This window comes from Gadus morhua, chromosome 21, assembly GCF_902167405.1.
Source record: "Gadus morhua chromosome 21, gadMor3.0, whole genome shotgun sequence".
Taxonomy (NCBI): Eukaryota; Metazoa; Chordata; class Actinopteri; order Gadiformes; family Gadidae; genus Gadus; species Gadus morhua.
In genome coordinates this window covers 17,212,457-17,238,056 of record NC_044068.1, presented here as the reverse complement: position 1 = coordinate 17,238,056, position 25,600 = coordinate 17,212,457, and the positions used below count along the sequence as shown (strand labels likewise).

The window sequence follows — 25,600 nt, the reverse complement described above, 5'->3', positions numbered from 1 at the left end:
TGTGTAGGTAGTGGCCATCCCCAAAATGCACCAGAATACAGGAAATAATTTCCAACAAATTCAAAAATGTGTAGCTTCTCTTAGTTTATGTCTAGTTGAAGTGCACAGTCACATGGCCCTCTGATGGTGATGAAGAAGAATTGTGGCCCTCTTTATCATGAAAGTTGCCCATCCCTGCTATAGAGGGAGAGAGTTTGGCCTGGCTGTAGTGATCAATAACTAAATGTTGCCCTGAAGGGTCCAAACATTGAGGCATTCGGAGGTTTGTTTTAATGAAAATAAAGCATTTCACTGATGGGGCCAACTGAAATAACCGTCCACCACATCAGCAGTCAAACGGTGGTTTATATTTTTTCACCACACAAAATACAAAGGTTGTTTTCTATAGCTAAGACAACAATTTTTGGGTAACCACTCAAAATTAAAACGACATTTGGTAATTTGGTCAAATACATTAAAAGAAAAAGAACTAAAATATACAATTAATCACAGCAAAGGATGAAAGTAATACACAAGGACATGCAAGTAAACGAGTCACGTTTTTTTATATGCAAATTCAGATTTGTGTGTAAAAAATACAAACAAGGAAAAACAGACTATGGCCATCTAAACCACGGCAACTGTTACCTTCGTATACAAATAAAGGCGGGTTCACTCTGGTCACATTAGAGAAACATTAAATACCGAGATGCCACACTTATCTGTACAGGAGATTAAGAAATATACAAAAAAAGTGGTTAATTCCAGGTGGCTCTTGGTGTGGCTCGTCGCTGCTCCTCTCTCCTCACCGCCGGGCGGCGCGCATGTCCTCCAGCAGCAGCACCAGCAGGCGGTTCTTCAGGCTGAGCACCTTGCTGCCGTACGTCTCCCGAAGCGTGACCGCCAGCCGGCAGCGCAGCGAGCGCAGGCAGGGCAGAGCGCCGCCGGCCGGGATGTTGAGCAGCGTGTGGAACAGCTCCAGCCACAGCTCGCTGTGGGGGTTCCTGTGGAGACGTCCAGGGCGTTTAGCCCACGCTTCTACGTATTTATTTGTTTTTGAAGTTTATTTTATCAGAAGGGAAACAACATATCGCTGGCCGTACACTAAGGCCAGCGATATTGTTCATAGAACCAAGTGCCAATCACTAGGCTGACCTATTCCCCGTATACTACAAAGATAGCTAGGAGGAGACGCTACAGCTACACTATGCCAAGTATTCTTCTTAAGTCCAAGGACTAACAACATACAAAAAGTGCATACGAGCGTTGGGGAGGCTAGGCAGAGTCTAGAGAGAGACCCGCAGCCATTTTATAATAAGGTTGCTAATGTAAGCTAAAACAGCAGGCGGCTAACGGACGCAAACAGTGCTATCGTACCAGGTGCTCCTGCTAGCTAACTCCCAGATGCATTTGCTTACATTAGCTAAATGACACATGTAGCACTTGTCACAGAGGACTATTGGACATACATGTGCTAATGCAAGAGATGCTAACGTTTGCTAATAAAACAGATGGTTAACGGGCACACGTGACACCAAGGTTAGCTAAAGCAACTAAAGCCAACAGACACGTTTAGCGCCAAGGCAAGTGATGTGAAAACATGTGATGTGATGTGAAACATGGTGACGAACCAGACGAGGAACGAGAAAACAAGCGTCTAACATACAGCTACGGCGCAATCGTTAGCCAACAGAAAGACGGTACCTTCTGAACACAGCGTTGGTCTTCCACACTCCGTTCTCCTGCTTCACCTGCATGTACGTCCCGAACAGCATGCAGTACACCGTGCCCGCAATCCCAAAGTAATCCGTCTGAAAGATAAACACGCACATGAGCATATGATCTTACAACCCAAAAGATTGAATGACATTAAAATCCACTCTACCGCACTGTGACTTCAAGTACATTTACATTAAGCAGACACTTTTATCCAAAGCGACTAACAATAAGTACATTTGTCAGAAGAAAGAAGGAAGATCAAGTACAGACTCTACAAATGACTGTAGAGCCTATGAGCCTAGCGTCCATGGCCCTTATAGCAGTGTATTGATCAACGTGAGTTGCTATTCATTAGGTCTTTTCAGTCAACCCGTTTGTCTACCTGGTAGGACCAGGGTCTTCCACTGAGCATCTCGGTGCACTGGAACCCGGAGGTCCGGCACCTGGCGGTGAACTGGGTGCCCTCGGGGAAGAGCTCCATGTCGATACTCTGGCCCAGGTCCACCAGCACCATGCCGTGCTCCATCTCCTCGGGGTCCAGACACTGGCTCTCCAGGAACCTGCAGCGCACCAGGGCGACAGGAGGTCAGGGGGATGGTTAGTGTGGCCAAAAGGTTCTGGGTTCAAACCCCAATGTCACAGCCTAGCCCCTATTCCCTATTCCCAGGCCAGCTGATTAGAAACCACGGTCTTCAGTATGATCGAGCCAATCAAACATGTCCCAACAGAACACCCTCACCTCTCTCCCAACAGGAAGTTGTCCGGCTTGATGTCGGCGTGCACCAGGTGCACGCGGTGAAGCTGCTCCACCATGTGCAGCAGGCAGGTGGTGAAGTACATGACCAGCGGCTGGGGCATCACCTTGTTACTCAGCTTCTTGTACTGGTTGACGGCGTTCTGGAGGGGGCGGAGCCACACGGGGAGGGAAAAAGCAAGAACGTTTGGCAAAATGGAAATGGTGTGACCTAAATGGACTTGAGGAAATAAGAGTGGAGGAATGGCCTCCTTGAGTAGAGACAAGCACGATGGAGCTCACCAGCAGCGTGCCACAGCGGTGCAGCTCCGCCAACAGTATGCTCCCGTTGTGGAAGAGGTGGGCGGACTGGACGTTGCTGTACAGGTGTCTGACAGCAGGGGGCAGCCTCGCGTCCAGCTGGGTGTTCATGTAGAACTCCCACGCATTGCCCGGCTTCTGGACCTGGCCGCGGAGTCAACACAAAACACAATGATTGGTTTGGGCTCAGGTGCTCCCTTATCATTGACCTAATCGGAACAGGATTTAACCATTTGAAGAAATTAATGAATCGATCTATTGTTGTCATAATTTAACAAGTAAAGATCAAAATTATTATTGTTAATTTTTACAGCAATGTTCCATTGCAGTTACGTAATAACCATCCATAAGATTTTCTTGTTTTTTTAAGCCACCCAAAGGGTGTCAGTCTGTCTGTCGGTGTCATTAATGGGGTTACCTTGACCACAATCTTCTCCGAGGTCATGGGGTCGGTGGCCTGGTAGACCTTAGCGAAGGCCCCCTCTCCCAGCAGGCAGTCCACACGCAGCGACGCGTTACCTGTCCACGGAACACAGCAGGTCGCATTAACACATGAACCGTAGCGGACACAATGGAGATATACTGGCGGAGTAAGAGGAACGGTGTGGGACTCTGAGCCAAAAGATTCTGGGTCCCAACCCCAATGGCCAAAGTACGGCTGTAATGACTAGTTGATTAATTGATCAACAGAAAATCTTTTGATCATTACTAATTTATCAAGTACAAATATCAAACCCCTTCTGCTTACCATTTCACTTTAATTCAAATATTTGGTTCATGGATCATTTAAAAAAGGAAGTTTTGTTGTTCTTGGCTGTTTAGAGTACCAATTGAAAGATATCAATTGGTACTCTGGGAACTTGTCTAGACTAAATTAATAATGGACTATTCCCTCCCCTGGTCTATAAGGACACGTTTTAAAAAATAAATAAATAAATGCTTTGCATGATGCTAAATGGACAAATAACACGTAGATAGCATTTCATCCTTCTATGAAGAACTATGAATTGCAAGTAAAACAGGAAATGAGGTTGGGATAAAACGATATCAGCAGACAGGATGTGATAGTTTGGCATACTCAAACCGATCTAACAGGAAGCGACTGAACAACCCACCCCTCCCTGACTTGCAAAGATAACATTTCGTAAAAGTCTAGACTATTTACATCAAGGGTCCCAGTTGAAAATCCTGGATCAATGACGTGAACCGGCTCCCCAAACCCCCCTTACCCATGGTGATGGTGGTCCTGGGGGTGAAGCTGGGGACGTTGCACTGCCAGGAGATGCAGTGTGGGTGGGAGCCGAGGGGGGGGCTCAGTCTTGAGAGGAGCTCGGCGATCAGCTCCGAGTCCCAGGGGTCCGTCACCCGGCGACCGCCCGCCGCGGGGCCGGGACCCACGGGGCTCATGGGCACGTCGGTGCAGCCGTAGCCCCCCCTGTCAGGGCTCATGGGCTCGTCCTCCGCCTGGCTCGGGGCGAGGCGCCGTACCACCGGGCTCATGCACGCGTCGGTGAACAACCCTGTCGGTGCCTCCGGCGACATGGAAACGTCATTGTCTCCCCGCCGGGCCAAGGCCGGTCCTGGGGTTCTCGGGGGGCTTATGAAGGCATCCAGGTCGGGCACAGTGATCGCCTCTGGGCTGCAGAGCATCAGACAATCAGGTTTTAGGCCGCACTCCGGGCTCATGGGGACGTCCAACACGGGTTCCTGACTGGGGGGCGACCCCGACCCGATGGTGGCCGTGGATTGGCTACTGGTTCCTTCGTCCTGGGCCTCAGGTTCCAGGGAGTGATGGAGGGCGAGGGTTGGTTTGGCCGGCGGCTCTGGGCTGGTGAAGATGCTCCAGGCGGCTGCTGTTGTTGTTGTTGTTGTTGTTGTTGTCGTCGTCCCAGTGGACGGCTCTGGGCTCTCTCTCGGCTCTGGGCTGGTGAAGATGCTCCAGGCAGCTGCTGGTGCTGGTGTTGTCGTCGTCGTCGTCGTCCCCGGGGCCCTTGGTGGGCTCCTGGCCGACTGGAGCAGCGTGTGGTCCCTGAAGGAGAGGGCCGCGGGGGGCGGGAGGACCACTGTGGTGCAGGAGTTGGCCAGGCCGCTGTGGGAACCCAGGGAGAGCGCCTCGCCCATGACGGTACCGTGCTGCGCTGGGCCCCGCTTCCGTGCGGGGCCCCCGGACTTGTCCACGAACGTCTCGTCGGAGGGACTCGTCTCGATGATGGGGCTGGAGGGAGGGAGGGGGGGGGGACCGTAAAAAGCAGGAAGATAGAAAGAGATAAAGGAAAGAGACAGAAAGAAATAGAGATTTTTAAAACAAACAAATAAAGTCACTTATTTTATTCCAGTACTGAAGCGAGACACACAATTCTGCTTTGAGATGGGTCTTTGCGATTGCTTTGAAAGTAATTGTGGGTTTCCCCAGGAATCAAGTAGGCACTGGGGCAGGTTGGTGCTTTATCTAATTATTATTATTTACCTGAGCTTCTTTGGTCGCGTGTAAACATTTCCCTCATCGTCCAAAGCCCTCTGCCTCTCTCCCTCGTTCTCTGAAACACAGCAAACAGAAAGTCCAACATTGCTCAAAACCACGTTCAGTCAATAAAAATCGGACTTAGCGAGGAGCGCAGTACCATCGAAAAGAAAATATATATATATATATAAATATATACAAAAAAATAATGAAGTAAAGAAAAGCTCTATTTTTCGGGTCACCTTGGTCCTGGAAGGAGTCCACAAAGAAGTGGGCCTTGGCGGGGAAGGGCGTGGAGGCTCCCTGGGCCGACGGAGCAAAGTCCCTGGTGCTGTTGGGGCAGGCGGCCAGGGAGTTGAGGGAGTTGTAGTGCACCCCCCACATGGTGCTCTCGTCCGGGGTCAGCTCCGATGTGCCGTCCTGAACCCCCAAACACACACAGGTCGCAAGTCAGCTGAAGTAACAGAGGCTACCAGGTACATATAAGATACATGATGGCTAATGCAACCCAGACTGACAACAGACACATACACACTCATGTTAGCTCAAAGAACAGAGGCTAATGGACAACCAGAAGACACATGCCAGCGACCTAAACATGCGTTTGTTGAAGATGTCCCAGATGCGCTCATACTCACAGAAGGCCGGTCTGACGAGGGCACGGGGATTCCAGCCAGCGCCCGGGCTGCTCTGGGTTTCTCCGCGCCACACACAGCGGTCGCCCTGAATGGGTTCATCAGAGCAAACCGTCAGTCCGGGTGTAGGTTGAGTTCATACAGGACCCTTCGAACACCTTAAGGTTCCCTTTCTTCGCCATAAAAATTACATTCAATGGATTGTTTTGAAGTCATCCGATCCTTTTGCGCTGAAAGCCTCAAAATCAAAACCCTAGTGTGGTTGACGATAAAGTAATCCCCAATGTGCTGAACATGACTGGGAAGGGAACCGCCCCCTAACTCAGGCCTTGTTCAACCTGAGACCAGGCGTCGTACCGGGGATTCTCCTGGTCGCCGTGGTCCTGGTAGATGGTGAACGGGGGGGCGGTGGATGGGGCCGGTTCGGCCAATGAGGAGGCGCCTGTAAGCAGAAGATCAAAGGTCACACAGGGAGCGAAAGCTGCAGACTTTCAATTACATCTTTTCAATCTTACACTCTAACCCCAACAGGCTCATTAATATTGTAAATATTCTGTGTAAAACTACTTTTGATTTGAAGAGGCGGCTCAATCACTAAATGGTACAAGCACACCACCATCCCTCAAACAAAACACCACCTGTTTCAGCTGTGCAGATCTTACCCTTTCTCATGAAAACGGCCTCAGGACTCCTGTTGGCAGAGTTGCCCAGCGACGTGTTTGGGAAGGGATCCTCAAGGAGGGTGGGTGCCTGGAACATGTTCATGATGGCATCTGATGGGACCAGGGGAAACACACGTTATATCAAACGCACACGGGGGCCTAGAGACGTAGCCCTCAGAGTGGCTGTGGACCAACAGGCCGTGGTGGCTCACCCAGTGCCTCGCGCGTGTTGACCGTGGGGGACGGGAGGGCCCTGGAGGGCGTGGCGGACACCAGGCCCAGAGAGGTGTTAGGGGTGATGTGGGAGAAGCTAGCAGTGGCCCCCTGGGATACTGGGAGGGAGAGAGGGTGAGAAACAGCAAGACGGAGATTGTGAGAGAGAAATAGAGCGAGAGTGAGTGAGTGAGTGAGTGAGTGAGTGAGTGAGTGAGTGAGTGAGTGAGTGAGTGAGTGAGTGAGTGAGTGAGTGAGACTTTGAGTGTGAGACGACAGATATCAACACCAATGGAGGTAAAAAACAAAGCAAAATTCTGGGACACTCACTGTCCAGTCTGGGCTCAGCGTCTGCTGGCTGCTCTACGTGGAACTCTCTGGAACAAAACAAGGAGAAAGTCATCCAAACCGCCTGCGGTGGCGACTCAATAGTTTCAAGACAAACATGGAATTGGTCTTAATTAACCCGTACATGTTACAAGAACAGACTCGGCTGGATGCCCAAAGGTCTACACGGGGTGCTTCGGGGGCTCTTGGGGCTCTAGTGTTGGTGGATATGAATAAAGTCGTCTCGTCTAGCCCACCGTTCTTGGACGCCGTGCTGTCGCTGGCCGCTGGTCGCCTGGGGGTCCCGGGGGCTACGGCCTCGGGCCCCACCCTCAGCCTGGCGGGAACCGTAGAGGAAGCTCCGGGCGGACGTCGGGGTAACGCAGGGGAGACCCGGTCGGGCTTCCACTCGGGGACCCCCCGAATCCAGCCAGCTCTGCTTCAGCGCTGGGTGCGGGGCGGGCCGGTGTTCGTCGTAAGAGCGCACGCCTCCCTCCGGTAGTGTGGCCGGGGGCCGCCGGGACAGCTCCAGACTGACCCTGGGGGCCGCCGGGTGGGGGGGGCGGTGCTGTGGCTGGGTGGAGGTGGAGGCAGCGGCGCCTTCGTCGCTGAACACACTCCACTTGGTCGGGCGCTCGGCGGTAGAGGGAGCGAGGGTGTGGCCTGTGGCCTGTGGCGAGGCCAAGCGGCGGGCTCCGGGGTCCACCAGCTGCTGGTTGAGTAGATCCAGGGAACGCTGCAGCTTCACGATGTTGTCCTCCTTCTCCTGGGCCAGCCGTTTCTGCTCCTCTGCGTTGTCATGACGACGGGAGGAGGTGTAAGTGTTAAGGAGAGCAGCAAGAAGGACCAAAGGATGGTTCCAGAGGTGGTCACCTGACCGGACACACGACTGACATGTTTGTGGCAGATGAACCAGCCACACAGGTGTCATAAAACGTGTTCTACAAAGCTCACAGGACAACACAAATCACCGTCAATGTAGTAGTAAATGGGAATTCATACATGGAACCACCAAAATATTATCATCTTGTTTATGGCTGGGATCTACAGAAAATAAACCACTGTGGGGGCTTAGAATGTTGGACAGACAGACAAGCAACAGACAGACAGACAGACAGACAAAGTGTGTCTTATTACTAGAATGTTACATCACGTTACCAAACTCTCTGTGCTCCTGGTCTCGTCTGATCTTCCGGAAGTAGCGGGCGGCGCGCACCTCCTCAAAGCACAGCTCCGACCCCTTCAGCTCCAGGGAATGCTTATGGTACATGGAGACCGTCGGGGGGCCCTCGCCTGGCGCCCGGACCCCCAAGTTGTCAGAGCGGGAGATGCTGTGAGGAGAGACACAGGCGTGACGAAGGCAGGTATAGAACCGGTTCAAACCTAACCACCGGTGGACATCTTGGATATGTGAAACGTGTGTGTGTGTTACGGGACCCCAACCCATATAATAACTGTGTTATTACAGCCAGGGGCCTGCATAGGGACGCCCAGTGTGCATGTGGGGTCGGCGGAGATTGCAGGCAAGCTGCTTATGTTGAAAGGCCCTGTAAAAACGAACCGTCTTGTGTGGTGCATAAGCTCACTGAGTGGTAGTTAAAAACACTCCACATTGCTCCATTTAACCCGGTCTCCATGTGAAAAAGGAGAAGCGCAGTGACATGGGTCATTAAACATAAAAGTCCAAGAGCCTTACTAGATTTTCATGTTTTTTTCTGGCGGCAAAAGGTCAGCACAGTCGTCTGGGTCCTGGAGAGAGACATGAGAGATGGGTGCGTGGGTTAGTTCAAATGTCTGCATCAGAGTGATTCAATGTGAGCTTTACAGGTTGGATTATTTTGGGATTGAAGGTCAGTTTGTTTCTTGTCCATGGTTGGCGTATATGAGCCCAACCGTTTCCATTTAGCCATTTTCCAGACCTTTTTATCTAAAGCGTATTATAGGGAATACAGATTAAGGAGCTGGTAGGGGCTAGACAGGTTCCTCAGGGATGCCTACATGCAGGTTGCAAACATACTGTACATGGAAAGGACTAGTACTGTTACTGATGACTATGTGGCAGCTCTTGTCTATACCAAGAGTCAGGTTAAAACTGTGAAACGATCCTACCCCCCACTGTTCACTAGTGGTCAGGTTAAACAGTGACATGACCCTCGCTCAGTGTTAACTAGTGGTCAGGTTAAACAAGCACATGATCCTACCTCCCGGCACGCTGCAGCCTCCTTGTGGGGGGGTATCTGGTTGACCAGCTGGGAGGTTTGCAGAGGGAGGCGACCAGTTGCTAGGAAGAAAAAATGACAACCAGTCAAAAGAAAATGAGTGAGAGTGAGACATAGAGACTGCTGTGAAAAGACAATTCGACACATTCAAATTGGTTCCAAGACTATGACCTGTTACATACCGGGCTGCGCTATCTGGGATTTGGATGTCCTCATTTGAAACTGGCTGAAAAATTAACAAAAACATGAAATTAAAACGAGAAAAGGGAAATAAACATGTTATTTCAAGAAAGATATGAATATAAGTAAATAAATAAAGCCTATGAATTTGCAGCAGGCAATTCAATCAACAGTGTAAACAATCATCTGCATGACACCTGTATCAAAACCAGTAATATAAAGCCATTGTCAGGTGATGAGCAGCTCCTCCTCCCTCGCTGCTGTACCTGTACTCCTCCAGGACAGTTTCCGCCGGCTGGGCCTGGTTCTCCACAGCCCTGAGGTACACGGCCCGCGCCTGCTCCAGCGCCCCGCTCTGCTCAAACTGCTTGGCCCAGGCCACGTAGAGAGGGGCCGAGCGCCTGCCCACGCCCTCACTGTAGACGGAGGCGTACACAGAGAAGGGCTCTGTGTGGTAACTCGCCTGCACCCAGAGAGAGACAGAGAGAGAGAGAGAGAGAGAGAGAGAGAGAGAGAGAGAGAGAGAGAGAGAGAGAGAGAGAGAGAGAGAGAGAGGCCACATTAATGAATCCTTTAACGACCGATACATGTAGTAATAGAAGTAATCTTCTTATGCAATGTGTATTAACACCATGTGAATATAGAGAATGTATACAAATTATACTTCCATTATGCCAGTTTAAGAAGGTATGTATTGATGTATTTACAAGATCACAGCCTTTAGAATCTGGTCACGAGGAAGTGGATTCATTATTTTATGGATATGTAAGTAGTAAGATTAGGTTTGTCTACGTTCAGTCATCATCGATGATTGTTACAACCAACAGGAAATTCACCATCATGTCCAAAAAACTAACAGTGAAGTAATATATTGATCACTTACATATTTGATGCAGAGATTGACATATCGGATGTCGTTAGCATATCGGTCGGCAGTCAGGAAGCTCCGGACTAGACGTTCCAAAAACAAGGACAAGTCTCTGGCTGTGGAGGACTCTTTATTCACCAGGTACTCGAAGAACCTGAGTGGGGGGGAAATACTATGTTTGCATTTTCTTATTTCAGTTGAATGTGACTTTTGTGAGCTACTTGATAGTTACGTATTCTTTATATTATGTGTTCTTTCATTCAGATGATCATTTACACTATTGATTGAATTGTCTGCGGCAAATTCATCTGAAGCCAACCACTGTAATCATTGAAAGATGATGTCCAATGCTATTATATCGATAATGGATTTGACAGCAAAACAAAAAAAAGAAAGGTTTTAAGTATTGTTCAAATGCAGAGGCAGGAACGGGATTAGGTGAAAACATTAAGTTAAATTACCAAGATCGATAACAATTGTTTCATTGTTTTGATTTCTAAGCTACTGAAACCTGCTAATAAGGGCGTGCATAGCAAGACACACCTGAGGGATCCTTACCAAATCCAAAATTCCAGAGGGTCATCTCCGGAATACTCGCTCAAACCGTTTTCAAACAACCTGAAATATTATAGACAAATATTACGGACAAATGTAGTACATCTGACGAAAACAATGACAGATTCGACCGCTGACAATTGCATTGGATTAATGAGGATAGACACTGGAAAAATAGCTTGGCTGGTTAGCCAACTCTACCACTGGTAAAATATGAATTTAAAGCAAGAAAAACAGACTTACTGGAACTGATCCGAGATATCCATTCTGTTTCGGATTTAAAAGATCATCGAGAATTGTATGTAAAATGTGCCGTTTTGTTTCAACGATTGTTTATTGTGGAGCTTGTGTAGTCACTGGTATAGGTAGGATCGGTATGAACGTTGCTCCGCAAGCTGTTTATTCATCCATTTGAATCTTCGCGCTTAGCCAATGACAACGACGTTCCAGTTAGCGCTATTGGAAGAGAAGAGCCAATCAGGAGGATGGATTTTCTTCTTCTATTTATATTAGCAGTCAGCATGTGACTTATCACTGTATTACCGCCATCTACTGGACTGAGGTTAGGTTCTCAAAAAATAACAAGGGACATTTCACGTGTTAACGTGAGTGCGTCTGAATTTCAATAATAATAGTAACTTGTCTTTCTCTTTTTGTTTTGCTTTCAAATCCCTTGTGGATAACCTAACATTGGAAGATACAAAAAAAGTGACTCCATTGGTTGGAGCAATAAGTGCTCTCACGTTTCTTTGACTGTATTTTCCAATCGTACATATAATGTGATGATTAGGACCTGCTTTCTTCTTTACGATTCAAGCCCCGATTCAGCCAACGCCAACATGATTAGATATCAGATGCCTGCCTGTTATACTACAGTCCGGATACGCTTGCCAGATATACTGTATACTTGTTACCTGTGCCCGCCCTGGCACATACCATGGACCTATTGGCGCATACAAGTAGCAGTCCCATAATCACTGTTATGAGCGATACCAAGTGGCGGGAGCGGGTATCACCACAGAGGGGCGGAACGTTTTTGTAGTAGGCTATATTTAATTTGATTATAGGCCTATATTGTCCAATAAAAATGTCACAATATTCTGAAGAAATTATTCTCTTTTTATTTTTAATATTATCAAATGATTAAGATATAAACTACAGCCACGTTCCGATGGGCTACTTTGATCAGGTGCCGATTAGAAACTTGCAGTCACGTCGTTGTTCACCGGTAGAAGGCCGTTGCAGCTTTGAGAAAAACACGAGCCAAGAAAGAACAGAGGAGAAGGAACCAAACAAACGTGTTGTAAAAACTGTGTGTGTGTGTGTGTGTGTGTGTGTGTGTGTGTGTGTGTGTGTGTGTGTGTGTGTGTGTGTGTGTGTGTGTGTGTGTGTGTGTGTGTGTGTGTCTGTCTGTGTGTGTGCGCGCGTATGCGTGTGCGTGTGTGTGCGGGTGTGTGTGTGTGTGTCAATCCATTCATTCTCCCAGCTCCCTGAATACTATCAATCCCCTCCACCTGCTCCAAGCCCCCCACCTGCTCTCCAGCTCCGCCTCATCAGCTCTGCAGTATATCTACCCTGGTTCATCACTCAGTTATCCCCAGATCATTGTTTCAACCGCTCGATCCATAGCACCGGCTCCTTGACCTGTGCACGCAGGTTGATTCCTCCTGTGACCTTTTTCTACGTGCCTGTCCCCCTGCCTGCTCATCTCCCTCGTCCACTGTCCTGCTCAGCTCAGCGCCGTCCCCCGCTATCGCCTTTCCACCTCCTTATTTGCCTGCCATCATCCTCTTTGCATGTATTTAAATTACATTTTCGCTGTCTATGTTTAGTTCCGCCTCTACTGATGGTAACAGGTTTTTGACCCACAATTTTTCAACCAACAGCGTTTTTATCTATAGTTATTGACATTTTGAGTCTAACTTCTGTGGTTATTAAAACCACCAAAAAATAACCTGTTCCAGGCAAAGTAAATTTGCGCCAAGTGTTTTGTATAGCTTTTAATCACAGTTAAAGTGGCAAATCAACATACAATCACCACGATGTCTCTACTCTGGCTCTCCGTGTTTTTTCTCTTTTAAAGATATATTGACTCCACAAAGAAGAGGAGCACACACATCAACACATTGGAGGTAGCTTACAACTCAGACTGTGAAAGTTTAAACATGATTAAACGGTGTGTTCAAGCGGGATGAGTCAGGTGTTAGAGGAGGAGAGGAGAGCAGGAACTGCTGGTGTCCTTCTACCGCTGCTCAATAGAGAGCATAATGACCTACTGTCGGTGTGTCTGGTTCTCAAGCTGCACGGTGGCACAGAGGAAAAGGCTCCAGGGTCATAAAGGCAGCGCAGAAAATCTCCGGCTGCCCTCTTCCCTCTCTGGACGAACTGCACAGAACTGCCTTAACAAGGCAAAATCCGTCCTGCAGGAGTCATCACACCCCGGTCACAAACAGACTACAAAGGTTTTTACCCAACAACCATAACCTCACTAAATGTTGCTACCAAAGCATAGTTGTGTATCACATTTGTGTAAACACATTTATGAAAGTGTATGTTTGTGTGTGTGTGTGTGTGTGTGTGTGTGTCCTTTGTGTTTTATAGTTGACTATTTTTATATTTTTAATTTCCTTTTTATTTATTTATTTATTTATGCATGCGTACATACTACCTCAACAATGTGATGTTTTTGCACTGAACAAGGACTGCACTTAATTTCGTTGTACTTGTTACAATGACAATAAAGATATTCTATTCTATTCTAGGAGAAAATAAATACAAGGAATTTCGTAACAAATAGTCTGATCGACAGAAACCACAACAAGGTGAGTAAAACAGCACAACTTTGCGGAGTAGTTAAAACGTCTCTTCCCGTTATGAAATTTGAACTAAAGAATTGCTCATTACATAAACCTTGTCGTTTGTGTCTAAGAATGGCCTCAAATCGCCCTCCATTAAACACATGCTATTGCATGTGTTAACTGATATGGCAGTTCTGGGTTATCACGTTACGTCTATCAGTTTGTGCTATGTTGGCACTTACTGTCATGATGTGTTTTTTTTATATGTTGTATGACGCCTTGGACAAAGGCGTCTGCCAAATACCACTAAGTAAATGTTCTGGCACCACCCCAGAGACGGTGAAAACTTGATCTGCAATCAAGCCCCGCCCCTCAATGGATGTTCAAACATATTTGAACACACTTGAATGCATTTGAAGAAGCCTACACAGTTAATAAATGTGCCCAAACGTTGATACATCAGTACACTTTGTGTCCGTTGGGGACACACAGTGTTCTCCTCAGGGGGATTTTACTTTGAGGTCCAGGTTAATGAAGAGACTTCCTGTTATTTTGGTGTTGCCAGAGAGTCTATCAAAGGAGAAGGTGATATCGTTACAACGAGCTCTGAGATGGGATTATGGACTCTTTATGGTCACACGGATGGGTTGGCATTTTTTCGATAACCCTTCTGTATATCTCCCTCTGAGACCTGGACTCCAGAAGCTGGGGTTGTTTGTTCAGAATCAGAAAGGATTTTATTGCCAAGAAGGGTTTTACACCAACAAGGAATTTGTCTTTGTGAATAAGGTGCATACATTAAGACAATAAACAATGAACAAACAGTGAATATCATATATACGATATAACGCAATATATAAACAAGCAGGGACAAGTGATAAGTTAAAAATAGGATAAAATAGAATAAAGACTAAAGTAAAAGATACTTAAAAATGTATTAGAATGTACAATTGTTGATGGATAAGAGTGCCAGAGTCAGTGTCGGTCAGTGGGGGTGGCGGTCCCGGGACCTGTTAAGGATCCCAGCTGAAGTGGGGAAGAAACTGTTCAAGTGGTGGGAGGATTTGGTCCTGATGGACCGCAGCCTCCTGCCAGAGGGGAGAGTTTCAAATAGTCTATGGGAGGGGTCGGCCATAATCCTGCCTGCCCGCCTCAGAGCCCTGGAGCTGTTCAGGTCCTGGAGGGATGGAAGGTTGCAACCAATCACCTTCTCCGCAGAGCGTATGATACGCTGCAGTCTGCTCTTGTCCTTAGCCGTAGCAGCAGTGTACCAGACAGTGATGGATGAGGTGAGGAAAGACTCAATGATTGCAGTGTAGAAGTGCACCATCATAGTCTTTGGCAGGTTGAACTTCTTCAGCTGGCGCAGGAAGAACATCCTCTGCTGGCCTTTTTTGGTGAGGGACCTGATGTTGAGCACCCATTTTAGGTCCTGGGTGATGATGGTGCCCAGGAAGCGGCAGGACTCCAAAGAGTCGACTGGGGAGCCACACAGGATGATGGGGGCGGATGGGGCTGGGTTCTTCCTGTAATCCACAATAATCTCCACTGCTTTTAAAGAGTTAAGTTCCAGGTTGTTCTGGCTGCACCAGGTCACCAGATGGTCAATCTACCACCTGTAGGCGGACTCATCCCCGCCAGAGATGAGCCCGATGAGCGTGGTGTTGTCCACGAACTTCAGGAGCTTGACGGACTGGTGACTGGAGGTGCAGCTGTTTGTGTACAGGGAGAAGAGCAGAGGGGAAAGAACACAGCCTTGGGGGGATCCGGTGCTGATGGTATGGGATTCAGATAAATGTTTCCCCAGCTTCACACGCTGCTTCCTGTCAGACAGGAAGTCTGTGATCAACCTGCAGGTGGAATCGGGCACGTGGAGCTGGGAGAGCCTGTCCTGAAGCAGAGCTGGGAGGATAGTATTAAGTCCACAAATTTCTGGATTCTGGCATATGTTCCTGGGGAGTCCAGATGCTGGAGGGTGTAGTGCAGAGGCATGTTTACTGCATCGTCTACAGACCTGTTGGCTCTGTAGGCAAACTGCAGTGGGTCCAGGAGTGGGTTGGTGAAGGATTTGAGGTGGGACAGTACAAGGCGCTCAAACGGCTTCATGACTAGAGAGGTCAGTGCAACGGGTCTGTAGTCATTCAGTCCTGTCGTCCTTGGCTTCTTGGGGACGGGGATGATGGTGGAGACTTTGAAGCAGGCTGGCACATGACATGTCTCCAGTGAGGTGTTGAAGCTCTCGGTGAACACTGGAGACAGCTGGTCGGCGCAGTGCTTCAGGGTGGATGGAGAGACAGAATCTGGTCCGGCTGCTTTACGGGGGTTCCTTCTCTTGAAGAGCTTGTTGACGTCCCTCTCATGCAGGCAGAGAGTCGTCACTGTGGTAGAGGAGGGGAGAGACCCAGAGGTGTGAGGTGTAGAGGCCTAGGTTTCTGCTGGGCTGGGGATGGAGGGGTTGGTGAGATGGGAGAGGGAGTCGCGGGAGATGGTGTCAGGACTGTCCCTTGGTCTTTCAAAGCGACAATAGAACACATTGTTCAGTTCAGTAGCAAGTTGCAGGTTGTTGACTGGGGGGGTTTAGGTCTGTAGTTTGTAATCGTCTGAGCCCCTTCCAGACAGAACCAGAGTCTCTTCTCTCACTGCCCTGCTGAAGCTCTACTTTGACATCTTAAACCTGTCTCTATCCCCACTCCTGAACGCATCATCCTTTTGCAACCTAAGCTGTCTGAGTGTTAATTATTATCGATCATTTCCTAACCAAATACTTAGGCTACTTTTGTTTATTAGGGGTCCAAGCCAACAGGTTGGATCCCTATTGTTTTTGTAAGGATTTTTATTCCAGCACCTAAAAGTGTGCCCACAGCCCAAACCGTAAATGGTGCCGACACGCCAATTGCATGACAAGATCCAGGTCCGTGAGGTGATGGCAGACGACAAAATCCAGACATGCCGGCCACTAGGTGGCGCTATACCAAGGAATACGCGTTTGGGGCTATAACTCCCACACCGAACCTCCCACAGTCCAAAACCTTATACCCACAGATGCACTGGAGTCTGCTGCATCTTTTGGCCTAGGCCACGCCCATTTGCGTCTATGAATATTTCTCGCCCGATCAACACCAAACTTTGCACACGACATCTTCAGACACACACGAAAAGGAATCTTATACACTTTTTTGATCCGACCGTGGATGACGAAACAGTAGCGTTTTGAATATTGGTTTATTAGCTAAATTAGACGCGGAAAATAAAAAATCCCAAAAAATAAAAAAGTAGACATCGGATCGAGTTCAAATTTTACACACATGTTGGTGCTAACCTTATTGTCGTTCCATAAAAATGTCGGAAAATTTCGCCATTAGGGGGCGCCATAAACGAGGAAATTGTATATCTTCTACAAAATCTCGCCGCAAAAACGCTACACTGACTTCTCGCTACTCCTACCACAGTCAAATCCTTTGTATCCACAGGTTCAGGGTGGCGTTTTGAACACATGATTCGCGTTGTGCCGGCGAAACGCACATTTCTTGTTGCGTTGTGCCGGCGAAATGCACACTTCTTGGACCCCTGCATAACTGCTTGCAGTTCTAGTTATTTTTAATCATGTTGGACAACACAATACATTGTTTGTTCACTTTTCTGATTTTAATTAAAAGTAGAAAAGTAGGGACATTCGTTGATAAGTACATTCTCGTATTCAGTGGAATAGGTTCATTTTCTGTGGAATAGGTAGATACTCAGTACAATTCAGTGGAATAGGTTCATTTAATGTGGAATAGGTAGATACTCAGTACAATTCAGTGGAATAGGTTCATTTAATGTGGAATTTGTACAATCTCAGTACAATATGTATTCAGTAGATTAGGTATATTATCAGTAAAAAATATTTGTGGCTTGAAAACCCTTTTAAAAATGATGGGATTCAAGGAATGATTCAAAGCACAGAATAATTAGGCAATTCTGTAGCTGATGAGCCAGTCAATTACTTTTAATTTCCACCATGCGACAACCCAAATGTGTTATACCTTGCACAAAGCTAAAGACTTGTGTGTGAGTACCCGTGACTTTGTCTTGTCAGCTCTCCTCTCCTTTCCATCTCTCATCTTAGTTTCTCCTTTCTCCTTCCTCTCTTCTCTTCCACCTCTCTATCTCTGCTCTCCTTTCTTGCTCATCCAGGATTGTGACCCGAACCCTAACCCTACCTACACATTAAGAGTAGATATTACATAAGTACCATTTCGATTATTTAAGTCTAATATTTGAACTACTTTAAGTTGAATTTAGATAGCCCAGAATCACACCAGAGGCCTGTTTCAGGTAGCTGGTTTAACATACTCTGAGTTTAATCCTGCGCTCTGAGTTGGTTGACTCAGAGTTCTGGGTTGAAAAGCAACTCTGGGTTTTCGGTTTCAGAACAGGCGATCAGCGTTGGCTTAATCAACTCGGGGTGTGTTCACGCTGGGTTGAGGGCGTGCCTGTTGACTATAAAGAGCCAGCATCAATGGATCTCTGATAACATGATCAAACATGGACCAAAAGCGGAGATCCACTTACTTTTCCCCACGGAATTGGAAATTCTAATGAACGCCTATGCCGAGCAGTTACCCCTTTAAACAAAAAAAAACCAATACCGCCGCGGCAGCGAGAGCGCGAGAGATTGTTTGGCATGAAATAGCTGAACAAGTCAATGCCTGTGTAAAATAAATTAGTAAAATAAAATAAGAGGATAGTTTAATATCTTCCACTCATTCAATATGTATATTGTGTGTATGTGTGTGTGTCAATTTACGCAACCCCAAGTTGCCCCAAGAGGACTTGGCAGCAAATGAAGATGAAGTACAAAAATATAGTTCAAAAATGTAAACTAATGTTTAATTGAAATCAAATCAATTGTGCTGTTTTGCCTGCTCTACCTAATTTAACAGCTATTTTCAACATGTGATGGGCCTATATTTAAGCAGTAAATGTAAGTAGTACATTTCCCAGCCACCCCAACACTGCCAATAGTTAATAGGATTTAGAAATATTAGAAGGCTACACCTAGGCCAAATGCATTATATATATATATATATATATATATATATATATATATATATATATATATACATGTCTTCAAAATAGTGCTTACTGAATTTTAGGGTAACATTTTCCTCCATGTTAGCAAATCGAAAAAAAGCAGAGGCCCGGAAGACTGGAGGGGGTCCACCTCTGCAGCCCTCACAGAGGCTGAGGGGATGGCCCTCAGCGAACAGAGTATGCGTCCTGTGGCTGAGGGCATCCCTGGGGGGAGCTCCTCTGACCCCCCCCCCCCCCCCACCCTCCAGGATAGAAATGCCTTTATAAGAGGTTGGTTATTCAAAATAATTAAATATGTACACGCAACACAGCACGTTACAAATTAGATGGGGCAATATTCTGGCTCAAGTAATCATTTCACTGTCTAATCATCTTCTTCCAGTTACTGATGGCGTCATCGCCCTAGGCTACTTGAACCAGATGCCCTCACCAACCTTCATGCAATTGTAACAATTCAAAAGATGCAAAAGGATGCTTTGGAGATCCAAATTTTGGAACATAAGTTAAAGGTGGGTGAGGTGGAAACTGGGATACTGTTCCCTGCTCTAAAAACATACCCAATATGAATGACTTTGTGCTTTCAGGAAATAAAGAAATCCTCATAAAAAGTAGATTGTCTTTATTAGAACACGGGCTGTGGTGGGACGAGTTATTGTGTTGAACAGTTTACTCAAAGGGTTTTACTTCAGTGAACATTGCATACGATTATGCTGAGCATGTGCGTGTAGAGAAGAACAGGATCTGGTTAAAAGCAGTACCAGGGACTTTTCTGCCTTGCATTCTTAAAATGAGTTTCTTGACTTGCAGCAGTTATAGGTCCATGGTTAGTCAGCTACTCTGATCATCGGAAAGCCACAACGTTAAAGTGACTGTAGTAGCCTACAGAGCGGGTGGGATGCACGGGGCAGATCATTCTACTCATGCGTTAATTGCGTCAAAAAACTTAAACTTAAACTTCAAGCATGCCCCCGGTGCGTTTGACAGTTAACATGGGGGCTGAGAAGGTGGTCTAAATAAATGATGGATTGCGCTTAAAAAAGATAGCGCTCGTGAAGAAAATTATCAGGAAAATAAAGTATATCCAACCGGGTTCTTAATAATCGTTCCTCACGGAGATTCCTTCTGAGGATCGAAGCCTCTACGTACACAGGCTCTCATAGAAAAGGACATGCCATTTCTAAAACTTCCTTCTGTCGGAGAGCTGCCTTCAGCCTTATAGACAACAAACTCAGAGTAGGTCTAACCACCTCCCGAGCAGGTTAGGTCCACGGCGTATGTTGCCGCAGCAACTAACTCTCGGTTGCGCTGAACCTGCTACTTGAAACGGAAAATCCAGAGTTTCCACTAACTCAGAGCGAACAAACTCGGGGTTGCCTCAAAACCAGCTACCTGAAACAGGCCTCTGGTATAGACAGTATACATCGTATGATGTAAGCCTCACTCCCTGGCCCGTCAATTTTACCATTACCATACCAAACCACTTACCAATGGGAAGACATCAATATTATACTGAGTTTCCGTTTGTTGTGGTTATGACGTTCCCCACACGCGAAAGCTCCCCGGGCCGAAACACGTGTTTTACCGATATAATTAATTCGTCTAAGAACTATTTTGAAGGGAGTATCCCGTGAAAAGCCAGCCGTTGTTAACTTATTACTATTAGCTTTTTCATTTAATACGTTGTTGTTGAAATTTTGACGGCAAAATGTATAATGTGTTTCCGCCCGGTTTCGAACCGGGGACCTTTCGCGTGTGAGGCGAACGTGATAACCACTACACTACGGAAACTACTGCAAACCAGACTAAGTGAATCTCAATATTTTTCTTATTTTTCATTTCTTCTTGATTTACAGTTTTTCTCAGTCACTTTGGTACATTCCTTAGATCAGAATTGAAATTCTCAAAACTATCTGTTCAATCTTCACATCATTCTGTCGTTTGTGCACATCAAAAAAGCAGTTCCTCATTTCTTTGAAGTTGCAAATGCTTTGGTACATTCATGCAAATTATTATGTACAATTCTCTGCTCTTTCCTACATTATCGATTGCTTATGTCATGTTGATCAAATGTATTCTAATGGGTCTATGGAATAGTCTCACAACATTTAGGCATTAGTTCATTGCATAAGTCTTTACATGCAAAATGGTTGAACAAGTTGTCATAATATGTCAAGCATATTTCCATACATTTCCATTAGACTATTTTTCTAAATCTGACCTGAATTGACCAATTCAGGACAGGTGAATCTTGACTTTCTCTAAAAAAGGGAAATGTGTGAAGTGTGTTAACCAGTTTACTGGAATAGCTCAAAGGTGCATCTCCTGAACCATGAACTGGCAAGTATATATATAGCTGGAGCACAACACAATGTTACATTGTCTGAGAATGTGTGGCCCAACAGACAGGAACATCAGGAGGTGTAGGATGACTGCACTGTAATTCCTACAGCATTGTAACCTACAATTTACAATAATTGTCTTTAAAACTTTAGCCATGGTTTACATCAGAACATCCCTCCAGAGTACACTGTTATATTGACAACATGACTAAGCAATTTGACTGTCTTATCCGTACACAATGTCACAAGGACTTGTCATTTTGATGGCACTGACACTTTCATTGACAGATATTTACTTTTGAGAAACGAACTAAGGATTTTGAGCAAGAGACTTGCTTTTGCATGAAATCCATGGTGTTTTGCTATTTGTACGAATTGTTTTGAGAAATGCACTTACTGTTTTGCCAATTTCAATTCTGATCTGAGCAATGTACCAAAGCGACTGAGAAAAACTGTAAGCATGCTTGATTCTGATTGGCTGGGAGGAGGGCATTAACCCGGCATGTTGCCCGCTGACTTGTCGGTTCTACTTGCTGCTGACTGAGCACAGCGTCATCAAATAGTAGATCAATACAACGCTTGTATTTTTTGGAATACTTGATTCTGATTGACTGCAGGGTGTCCATAAATCACTGATATATGGACGCCTGCTTAGTAGTTCCAGTCAAATGGTCTGTTCAGCAATCAAAACGAGAGCTGGTAAATTGTGAAAAATGCATTAAACTGTAATCAGAAAACGCGGTTATATGTATAGACCCTATATATCTGTGGTATTAAGGTTGGGACGGATTTCAAATTATAAATATGTACACTTTATGTTGAAAGTTTAGACCGTTGCTAAATGAAGATAAATACCGATAATATGTAAGTAAAGGAACAATAAAAATTTATAAAATATATTTAGCAAGAAATGTAAACATATACAATATTATGAAATGATTAGTTCAGGACTAATCATTTTATTTCAGAAAAGAGGAGTTGAGGAGGACTCCTCAACTCCTCTTTTCTGAAACCCATCGGCCTCTTTCTGCCTCAAAAAAGTCAGACTGCTGGAACTCCATTTTTGGCCCTGCAACCCAAGCCGACAATATTGTCCCGCTCTGACGCCACTGGTTCAGTAGGCTTCCTGGAGATCAGGTAGTTCCTCAGGTCCTGGATTTCCTGGAAGCTCCTGGCATAGTCCAGAAAAGACAGCAGGTGTCCTTACTGTGTCCCTTTGGGTTGAAGGTCCCGGCTCTCTCCTCCTCATCTACCTTTTTCATAAGGTACATGGTGTAGCCAACATCGTTCTCTAGGAGCCACTTGAAAGATTTTCTCTGGTACTTTCCGAACTGCAGCAGGTACTCTCCCATCACCTCCTGTCGGTCCGACACATCCCCTCCTCGCTGGAAGACCACAGTGCGAGCACTGGTCTTCACTAGGTCATGTTTCTGGGAATCTTGACCTGAAGCCCAGGATTGTGTTTTATCCTCGTGGCCTCAGAGGATGGGTCCTGCCGCAGATGACCCGATGGTCCCTTCCTAAATGTCACCGTCATCTTTCCGGGAAAGAGGCTGATGGTATTCATGATTTCTTTTCACTGCAAAAAAAAATGCGTGTTACATGGTAATATATGATTATACAATAATAGTAGCTAGTATAAGTTATACTGTAATGTAGTCATAATTAAAGCTATATAATAATACTGTTATATTAACAGCATTATTCATATCAACATTAATGAGCATTTGTAATGAGTGTAGTGGGTTTAACCCACGTAATCTCAGTTTCCTTACTCTTAACTGAGACAATACTAATCCCCCTTCAGATAGTAGTCAGACAGTATCGATTAATGAGGGGAATTTGTATTTATATATATAGATAGAGATATTTCAGTGTGAAGCTGACCTGAAGGATGGCTCTTACAGTGTGCACAGTAATATTACTTAGAAGCTGTTATAACATATAACGTTACTACCAAATTAATGTAAAGTTACTAACGTAAGCTAATGTTGATGCTTACGACAACCAAATTAATGTAAAGTTACTAACGTAAGCTAATGTTCTTAGCTTACGACAACCCGAGTTAAGGCCGATTTATGCTCAGTTACGTAAGCGTAGGCGCAAGCGCAAGAGGCCCTTGCGCGCCCTTGCGCACCCCTTGCGCGACTTCTCACGTCTTGCGTGCGTCGGGCGATCTTTCTAGACTTGCATCATTTTTTACGTAAGCTTTTACGTGAGCCGCGCAGCCTGCAAGGCTGTGATTGGTCTGCTCGTCTGGTTACTACTTCCTGTCTGGAGTATCACATTTCCTGTTTTCATACCGCCACCTTCCACCCTATCTGGCACATAATTATGCGAACCCTTTATGCGAACCCTTCCACAGGGACAAAGTGCTATTTTGATGCGCGACATCAAACAGCTGATGCGGGATTGTGAGCCATTTTAATGATCTTGTCACCCGATATTCGTTCTATTAGGCCTACTGGCCTTATTTGTTTTAGTGTTAGCCTATTTGAATTAATTACGTAATGTTTTGTGTTCACGTTCTATGTGAAACATAAGTGTTCATGTTCTGTGTGAAACATAAATTCAGTAGCCTCTTTGAGTGAATGAAATTTGAAAGCGTGAGTACTGTGTAGTGAATGAAAAATGTGTGCGTGTATGGTGGGACTATTTTCTGTATTTGATAAATAAACCCCTTTTCTCTAATATATAATGTATGTGGAAATTATGCGCTATAGCTTAAAGCCTTTGGCTATAGGCCTACACTTAAATAATTCATTCATCTGTCAAGGCAGTAGCTGTTATATAAACATTTGATATGGATATGAATTAATGAGTTTGACGTAAACCAAATTAGGTAACTTGTGTAACATAACTAATGAATCAAAAGTCATGCTGACCAATGTATATATATTTATTGGTCAGTGCGCATACCCAATCGTAGCACATTGTACTGGTGGGGAAACACGCCAGCATCTGACAAAAAATAATCTGCCAGCTGCTCCCTGACAAGGGCCGGTTTTGGTGAGAGTCGGGAAGATATCGGATGACTCGCGAAAGGAGATCATCAAACTTTGGCACATAAACAAACCAACGACTCCCACAGACAAAGACGTCATTCTCGAGGTCGTCTTCAACGAAAAACTTTACTCCACATATTACTCCACCTACTGTTCTGGCGGTAAATTGCTTGGCAACACGCGCAAAAGGGAGCATGAATTGCTTTGAGTAAATTTTGCGCAACAACGTAACACCAACGCTGAAGCATGCAGCCGCCTTTAGTGTTAACATTACTACATTGTAAATACAGTACGACCATATACGACTGAGAAAAGTGAATTTATGAGTTAAAAACAATATGTCCAACTTACAATTGAAAAGTTAATTTGTCGACGGATGAAAATAATTGTCATCTCCCTCCGAAAACGTGTTTGTGGTCTCCTTTCGACGCTCCGCTGTCTGTCACTCAGAGAATAAATCATCTCCTTACTTCTGCCGAGGGGGGAAACAGCGACACCAAAATCCCGCTTGTGGCCGGAAAGATATTACATCCGTAGTGATAAGAACTACCATAGAGAATGAATGGGAAAAGTTAAGGAAGTTAAGGACGACTATTTTCAGCTCCAGCCGCGTGTATAGCCATAGAACGCTGACTAGCCAATCAGAAGAGAGAAAGAAAATGCCACAGATCTCCCAGAGGAGGTAGTTCGAATCCCACCTTAGCCAAACAAATCAAATCCTTATTTGATTTAGAATACTCTTATATTTTTTCTACAGCACGTGTACATATAAGAGTACCGTACTTTAATCAATTTTTGTACAAATGTGGAAATAATTAATCTTTGAGGATAATATGCTAATAAGACCTTGTTATTAAAGGATAGATAATAATTAGATAGATAGATCCTTTAATAATCCTTTACAGGAAATTACAGTGTCACAACAGCGTATGGACAGACATAACAAACACACATTCTCTCATATAGCTAAAATACTTAAATATTAAATACAATAATAAATACTACAAAGTGCAGTTATTTTTGTGCATTATAAAACCGTATGGCAGCTGGTACACAGGACTTCCTGTACCGCTCCGTTTTGCACATTGGTGCAATTAGTCTCCGACTGAAGGTGCTGTTCTTGATCACCTTCAGGGCGTGGAGTGGGTGAGTGGGGTTAGACATTATTGAGGCCAGTTTGTTGAGGATTCTGGCCTCTGCCACCTGCTGGACCTTTAGCTGCTCAGCCCCGACCAATGAGCTGTCCTTCCTGATCAGCTTGTCCAGTCTGTTTTCTTCCGCTTTGCGGGCGCCTTCTCCCCAACATGCCACAGCGAAAAACAGAGCACTGGCCACCACTGAGTGGTAGACAAGTGCAGAGTAGGGGATGGCAGATGTTGAATGACCTTAGTCTCCTCAAGAAAAAGAGTCGACTTTGTCCCTTCTTGTACACCGCTTCCATATGACTTTTCCAGTCCAGCTCACTGTCGAGCTGCACACCAAGGTACCTGTGGTTGGTGACCATCTCCAC

The 25,600-nt window shown here is 45.7% G+C and overlaps 1 protein-coding gene and 1 non-coding gene across 2 annotated transcripts; both read right to left on the bottom strand.

Moving 5' to 3' along the window:
- Nucleotides 1-247: 247 nt before the first annotated feature.
- Nucleotides 248-11,286, bottom strand: bub1 (BUB1 mitotic checkpoint serine/threonine kinase). The gene is made up of 23 exons (XM_030345778.1): nt 11,116-11,286; nt 10,876-10,935; nt 10,333-10,471; nt 9,716-9,912; nt 9,452-9,495; nt 9,252-9,331; nt 8,747-8,799; nt 8,209-8,381; nt 7,308-7,839; nt 7,054-7,100; nt 6,723-6,842; nt 6,511-6,621; nt 6,206-6,290; nt 5,852-5,936; nt 5,456-5,633; nt 5,220-5,289; nt 3,982-4,967; nt 3,171-3,271; nt 2,735-2,896; nt 2,438-2,595; nt 2,081-2,258; nt 1,684-1,790; nt 248-983 (listed from the first exon to the last, which is right to left on the bottom strand). Exons 1-23 carry the CDS (start codon nt 11,136-11,138, stop codon nt 785-787), a joined length of 3,888 nt encoding a protein of 1,295 aa, XP_030201638.1. The 5' UTR covers nt 11,139-11,286; the 3' UTR covers nt 248-784.
- Nucleotides 11,287-20,461: 9,175 nt separating this feature from the next.
- Nucleotides 20,462-20,534, bottom strand: trnav-cac (transfer RNA valine (anticodon CAC)). Its single transcript has one exon. It is a non-coding gene; the product is annotated as a tRNA-Val (tRNA).
- Between the last annotated feature and the right edge of the window lie 5,066 nt (nt 20,535-25,600).